Raw genomic sequence first — 7,518 nt, 5'->3', positions numbered from 1 at the left:
GAAGCTCTGTATGCAAATGTGGAACTCCTTTAACCACTCCATCTGAGAGCTGTTATAGCCACTAAGAATTTAATAAGGTGTCATTTCTTTTATGCAGAGAAGAAATTTGAGGAGATATTGTATTGTGAATACTGTTTGTCCTTTGGCAAGCTTTTAAAAGCAACTTTTTTTTCAGATGATGTCTTTTTGAGGCTTGTTCTGTAGTACCCTTCAAAGACAAGGAATGACTTAAAATATTTTTAGTCTGAGAAGGCTAGCAATCTCCTTGATGTCATTTAATTAAAAATCCATTTTTCTATTATGGCTATAAACATTAGTAAACTGCACTTCTTTTCCTTTTGGTGGTAGTGATTATTCCACTGCTCAAGAGGCTCTTCTAGGAGAGAAAATTACTTTGTTGTATTGAGGCACTTGGACAACCTATAGAGGGGGATTTTTTCAACCACTGTCTTAAAAGGACAATTTCACATAAGTTTATTTCCTTTATTATAATTAAAGTAAGAAACCATAGTAGATCTCAGAATAAATCTCTCTTCTCTACTTAGCTGCCCTTAGGATCCAGCTGCTTCTGAAGTCTTTCCCAGGGCTATGCTATCCAGTGGAGATAGAGGTTAAATTCAATTTTTGATACTGTTCCACATCCATTTTTCCTGATGATTTGATTGATATTTCCCATCTGCTGGGCTTCCTTGAGTTACAACTTGAATGCTAATGTGACTCCATCTCCCACTGGGAGCATGCTGATATTGACACGTGCATCTCGGAGAAGCTTCTCATTGAGGCGGTGGATGCTCTGCGCTGCCAAGTCATCCTTCCTTGGTTTTAGCACCTTTCCATTCCAAAAGACCTATTAAAAAAAGAAATATGATGCACCTCCTTTGTTCTAATATTGTCCTTGGACAACTTTGGAAAAGTTCCTGCATATTTCTTAGAGATTGATATTATTTGTTGTATTTCAGACGTATAACGGTCTCTGACATGGAACTCTGAAAAGTAAGTGGGATTGAGAGTCCACAGAACTTGCTAATTGTACTTCTACTATACATATGAAGACAAAAAAAAATAATTTAAATTTAGGTTTTTTTAAGAGCCCCTATTTGGCTGCCACCATAACCCCAAAGTGCCTGAAGTTTAATATACTTTGTTTCTTGTAAAAGTAGTTAATTGATAACTTATTAATAGTTACTGATTACAAGTGCTACTTTTGATCTTGTGTAAGAGCTGTACATACTATAGAAGCACTACAAGACAAACAAGAATAATACAGAGCATTCTCCGTAATGAATAACAAAAAAATTTCTATGTTTTCTATTAGTGTTTTATATAGCTTAATTAAAGAGTTTATGTTGAATTTTCTTTCTGATTGTGCTATGTGTAACTGCCTGTGCATTACCATCAGAACTGCAGTACTTACATTATCAATAGCTATTATTCCCCCTTTCTTTATGAGGCGCAAACATTTTTCATAGTACTCGTTGTAGCTTTCTTTATCGGCATCAATGAAAGCAAAGTCAAAGGTTTCCGCTTCTCCACTGGCCAACAGTTCATCTAGATGAGCAACACAGTGAGTTGTTACACCCTGGTTAGTGCTGTGTAGGAGGAAGTAATCCATTTGTGTCAAAGCTCTCATTAAATGTTTTCTGCTGCCTTGCCCAGGCAGCCTGTTCCTCCACAGGTAATTACTAGAAAAGCTTATCCCACAGAAACCAATCTAGACATTATGTATGCCATAAAACACACAGTTACTGAGGTCTGCGTGCTTAGGAGTTTGTGGAGTAGCTCCAAACCTGAAGGATACAGCTGGGACTGCTGAAAGGTACAGCAAAAACAAGTCAAGCACTTTGAAATTGGACATACTCTACACCTTCAGCTTTTTTTCAGCTGAGAACTGTTTTCTGGAGTGGATTACAATTTTTCTCCCTTTATGAACAGGTTCTAAATGCTAATCTCTCCTTGGAGATCAAGTGCCATGATACAGGTCATGGACAAACCCTGTCAAGAGATATTTACAGCAAAAACTGCTGTAAGTAGTCTACTTGCCTTGAGCCAAGGCAAGTAGAATTCAGTTTTAAGTTCTCCTAGACAGATTTCTTGACTGAGAATTCCAAATTGCCAGTTTCAGAGGAGGTGATTTCTGTCTCCTAAGGTACTCTGCCACCCCTCTAACCTGCCCTTAGCCTCTGTCAGCAGAAGACCTTTTTGTCTGAAGCAATGTCTGGACAAAGCATTGCTTTGACAGACTTCAAGGAGTGTGCATACCAGCAAACTGCTTATATTTGCCTCTTTAGAAAGGATGGATTTGAAAGCAATACAAGGTTATCAGTGGATCTGGGGATCCACCAAATACCTTTGCTGGAAACCTTCTGCATCCAACAATCCTAGAAAACATCTTGCATTTTCAGAACATTTATTAGTATTTCCTCTGCCCCATATTTTCTCTTTCCTTGAATGAGAGAAGTCATTGCCTCACTAATGGTCTTGCATGCTTTTGGCACATCCTAAATTTGAACTTCTCTGAACACAATTCAGCCTAAGTTATATACTGGCTTATGAATTTTTTTTTCACCTCAGTTCTTTCAGGGTACTCTTCCTCTCTTAACAAAGGAATACTTGCTTAGAATGGACAATGCTAAGAGAAATTTGGCTTTGTTTGATTAATCTGTTTTAATCAGCTTTCCAGAAGCAGCTGACAATAGTATTTGATAAATTAAACAAATTGATGGACAGGGCAGGTGAGTGACCAGTACAGCCCACAACACAGGACAAGCATTTTCTTCCTCTCTACTAGTAGGTAGCAAAACTGTGAACTGCTAGATTTTTACTTTTTAATATAAGAGAAGCTGCCTCCCTCTTAGCAAAAGGGATCACATTCACAACCATATTTGGTCTTAAATTTCATCACAATTGTATCCCTCTTCTATTTCTGGGGAAGGGGAAACAATCTGTTATTTCAGGATACTTACCAAGTGTTTGAATTGCTGGCTTAATCCGCAGGTCAATTTTATGCTCTACTCCTGCCTAAGATGAAAAAGAACAAAAGTGTTGATAAAAATGGTCAAGAAATAACCTGTTAGTATGCTGTATCCAGGGAGTGTCTGGGGTTCAGACAGTTTTCCTATTATTTCTAGGTTCCAAACACCACTTATTTTTCTCCCCAAACAGAACTCTATCAGCCTCCTTTAATGGTAAGAATATTTCTATGCGAATTTGGAAGTCTAAAATAACAAAATGGCTTCACATGTAAAGGCAGCTGTCCCCACTGCGTACAGGAGATGCTGCTTACCTCCTTCCACAGTGGCCTTCCAATTTTGGCATAGTCCTCATTTACATCACAGGCAATAACTTGGCCATTATCTGGCAGGACAAGTGCCATACTCAAGGCATTATAACCTGTGAACACACCTAGGAAAATCATAAGAGACATTAACACGTAGTGTATTGTGGAAAAAGGGTTACAGGGCTCTCTTCAGGAATAAAATCCCCAAAGGAATCAAGGAGGGCAATTTGTTAACAGACAGTAAAGATTTTTTCATTCTTCCTTCCATTTTAATATAATGGTAGGTTGAGAAGAAGTTGTTTTGGTTTTTGTTTTTTTTTTTTAGCAGATTTCAATGTTAGCTTCTCCCAAAAGGCTCATGGACAGACAAGGCAGAGTCTGGTCAGTTTTTCAGATTGCCTCAGAATGGATGAGCCATCCATGCTGATGCCAGAACTACTTAATGAACAGTTAGATGAAGTGGCAACCAAATGCAAATCAGACACTCCTTTTCGTGCTGTAGTTTGCCCCACCTGTCTGTTGACTGCACCTGTCTGTTGCAGCACCTTCCTGTATTTGGTTATTTTGTTAAACATGGCTGTATTTGGAGAATGATAGTCAAGAGTTTTCTTTTATTATGAAGTGACACTCTTACCTATTTCAATAACTTTCTTGGCTTTAATGAGTTTGAGCAAATTTGCCATAAGCTGAGCCTGCTCACACGACACCATCATTCTGCCCTGGGGATGATCAGCAGTGAGCTAGGAAAGGGGAAAAAAACAAAACCATGTCACATCAAACAAAAATCAAATCTACCAAACCAATATCCTAAAGAAAAAAACCCAGGGAAACTCCAGGATAAACAGACAACTCTGTCTTCTCATTTTAGATCACTCTGTGGATGAAGTTAGATGGAGCCATCTATGAGCCAGAAATTGGCTTGAATTTAACTATAAGTAAGGAGGATGTTAAGTGTGTCATAAGCAGAGGATATTCAAAGCAGTAATATGCTCCAAAATTACCATGGCTGTGGCAAATCCAGCAATATTTGTAACTAAACAAAGAATCATAGACAAACTTTCACTGTAAAAGTCCTTTATTTCTGTGAAATTGCAAAACCAGACACACTTCCTTTAAGATGTGTAGAATGCTTTAATGAACTGCTAGGTTCATGTCTGCCAAAGGTCAGACCATGTAGTGCAGGCCACGCAGTGCAAACCTGGAGAATCTGTGCCCATCCCAGGGTGGAAGGACTCTTGGAACTGAGGAATGGGCAATGGGAGAAGCAGAGCTGTGCCATGACAGCTGAAGGGAAAGTATATCTTCCTATTTCCTTTCTTCTCCTTTCTAAGGATCATTCCAACCAACCTGTTCCAGCAGTTAGCATTTAACTTCTTTTATACAAGAACAGTTTGTCTCACCTGAAATGACTCAAATCTGAGTCAGGATGTCTGGTCTCATCTCTGACACTGGAGCCTGATGGAAGACATCACCTCTCTGAGCTACAGGTTCCTTATATGCCAACCAAAGTGAACAGAAGTAATTTTTTCAAGTCCAAATCAAGTGTAGCCCTAACACATGGCCTTGGAGCCGAGGACAGAAAGACATGTCTAAAATATATGCCAATACTATTAAACTGTCATGTAGGTAGCCCTGAACATAGAAGTCTGGGTATTACCAGTTTAAAAAACCCTCTAGTGTGTATGGAAGGAAATGTGACCAGGATCCCAGCAGTTCAGGAGGAGGTGTGGGTGATACTGACCAGACGCAGCTTCTTTAGAATTGGATGTTCCCGCAAAGAGTGATCCAGGATGTATTGCCGGAGAGGACTATTTTTCCCCATCATACCACTCGGGGTCCCAAAAATGAAAGAAGGGTATCTTTTACCTACCAAACAATAAGTAATAAGAACTTTTATACTTGTCAGTTATTGTCATTTTAAATAAAGTGAACATTGAAGTATTACTAAAGGTTCTCTGTAAAACAGCCACGAAAACGGAAAATGCAACATAGCTGGACAACCAGGTGGACTATAATTTTTTCCCCTTCTTTTTAGCCTAAGATGTCCAGTCCAGGCCTCAAAAGGCTGAAAAGATTCAGTACTGTATTGTTCAGTGGCCAATGTGGTGGTTACAAACTGCCATAAACTTACAGGAAAAGTAACCCCATCAAAACTCAAAGGGCAAGTTTAAAGAGAGATACATGAAGGAGGTGCACAATTTTCTCAGTCTGTGGTCCTTCTTTTGCAGATGAATAGATGCCACCAGGATTTAGCCCCATCAGCTGATGTTTCTTCTCAAACCCTGTGTTCTCCTAATGCCACTGTCCTGCCCTCCAGCCAGGGGAAATGTGGTATTGCAAAATGCCTTGTTTAGTGTGAAACCAGTATGCAGACAAAGTAGGCGCTGAAAGTTGAATTTTAGTACATGTCTATTTAAATACAGGACTGAATGCAGCTTTCATGCCCAGTGTTTCTTTTACCAAACAGATTAATTATTTTGAAGAAATAACAGCAAATTCATTTCCACATCTCCTGGTAGTTGTTTGCTAGGGCAGAACACTTTTATTTCGAGGGGTTTATTTTCTGCTAATGATTCTATTTTACAGACGATCACGGCAAGATGTAGATTATTTCAACAACTTGCCTAAAGTCAAAGATTAAGTAAGTGCCCGTGTTACAAACCCAACATCAGTCTCCTACCCCTCCTGGATCATGGGCTCGTTCTTCCGGTGCCCCCGGGGAATGAAAGCGAAACTGCTACCAGAACAATGCTGTGCGCAAGGACCACACCCGGCCCTTCCGGGCTGGCCAAACCAGTGCAGGCGGGACAGCGGGCGGGGAGCGCGTCCTCGCTCCCACTGGACCTTGGCCCAGCCGCACACTGCCGGATTACAGGGAGCGGCTTGGACTCTTAAGAACACCATTATATTTACTGCAGCAGCTCAGCAAAATAAATCTCTGCCCGCAGAGCAGCCCCAAGGGGTCTGCTCCCTGACGGCCGCCAGGCTGCACCCGGGACTGCTGTCCGCCCCGGGAGGGACCCGCTGGGCGCTGCACACGAGGAAGGCGCAGCCTTCACGTCTCCGTGTATGTGGCAGGGCTTGGGTGGCGCCGCTTACCTGCAAGCATACCCGTGGCAAAGGCGACCCCCAGCATCGCCGTCCCGACGGCCACCTCTTTGGGCACGCTGAGAAGCGGCATTGCGGAGCCGGGAGCGCGGCGAGCGGCGCCGCCGGGTCACGCGCGGCGCGGGGCGGTGCGGCGCGCTCCGCCTGCCCCGGGAGGGCGGGGCCGCGCTGCCGCGGGTGGGGCCCGGCCGCCGCGCTTCCCCTGGCTGCCTCACGGGGTACCGGCGTGCCGGGCGTGCCGGGTGCTGGGCTCGGCTGGGGCCGCCGGAGGGTGGGTCACCCGCGGGAGGTGTGCGCCTTCCTCTCGGTGACATACTGGGTTGTGGTGCGAAAACTGACAAAGCACCTGGGATTTGTGCCGCCATCTCCTCAGAGGCTGGTTCTGGTACAGCTTCAGTGCAGTCTTCGTTTAAAACACACCCAAATGTCACGCGCTCGTAATGGGCTCTCATGGAGGAGCTTTCACAGAGATATGCTCGTAAGAGGCTTGGTACTCCAGCTAGCCCGGGAAGAGAGCTCTCTCCTTCCCCTAGAACCCAGGAAGAACACCAGCTGAGGTGTGAGCAATTACTTCTCAAAAAGCATGTAAGATTTTTGGAATTTCAGTCTTGTGACCTGTGAGTTTTCAGGTGAAAGGAGAAAAGGAGGATTCTCCAAGAGAGGGGGAACGGGGCCTGTTTTCCTCCACTGCTGTTTCAGCCCCCCTTCTGCAGTATCTTCCAGGTGAGGTGGAGCAGTGCCCTTGTCACTGCTTAACAGCACTGTTGAGGGATCTCCTCCCTGGCTGGATCTGTTGCTGAGGTAGTTGGTTTATAAGTCCACAAGTGATTGTGTAATCTTTTTTTCTTTATGTCAGCCTAAACTTTTTTGTGCTTCTGTGCCTTTTGGAGATGGGCTGGGAATTTGGTTTTCATTTTGTGAAGTATTGGTAATATCTGGGTTTTGGACAACACAAGTAAAATACGGAGATCTATCATTTTGACATTCTGTGGGAGATGAAATTAGTGCCATTTCACACAGACTAGGAATACATAGGAATGGATTGGGTTGCAACTTGGCCTCCACAGATGTAGGATAAAGCTGGTAAAAATTCCATTTTGGCACATAGTCTATCTTCAGAAAGCCAGATGAAT

General features: G+C 42.9%; 1 protein-coding gene across 1 annotated transcript; it reads right to left on the bottom strand.

Moving 5' to 3' along the window:
- Nucleotides 1–469: 469 nt before the first annotated feature.
- Nucleotides 470–6,528, bottom strand: COMTD1 (catechol-O-methyltransferase domain containing 1). The gene is made up of 7 exons (XM_064430404.1): nucleotides 6,377–6,528; nucleotides 5,019–5,143; nucleotides 3,912–4,017; nucleotides 3,284–3,402; nucleotides 2,964–3,018; nucleotides 1,415–1,548; nucleotides 470–847 (listed from the first exon to the last, which is right to left on the bottom strand). Exons 1-7 carry the CDS (start codon nucleotides 6,456–6,458, stop codon nucleotides 695–697), a joined length of 774 nt encoding a protein of 257 aa, XP_064286474.1. The 5' UTR covers nucleotides 6,459–6,528; the 3' UTR covers nucleotides 470–694.
- Nucleotides 6,529–7,518: the final 990 nt, after the last annotated feature.

This window comes from Passer domesticus, chromosome 8 (assembly GCF_036417665.1).
Source record: "Passer domesticus isolate bPasDom1 chromosome 8, bPasDom1.hap1, whole genome shotgun sequence".
Lineage (NCBI taxonomy): Eukaryota > Metazoa > Chordata > Aves > Passeriformes > Passeridae > Passer > Passer domesticus.
The sequence above is the reverse complement of the archived record's forward strand: the minus strand, read 5'-3'. Positions and strand labels throughout refer to the sequence as shown.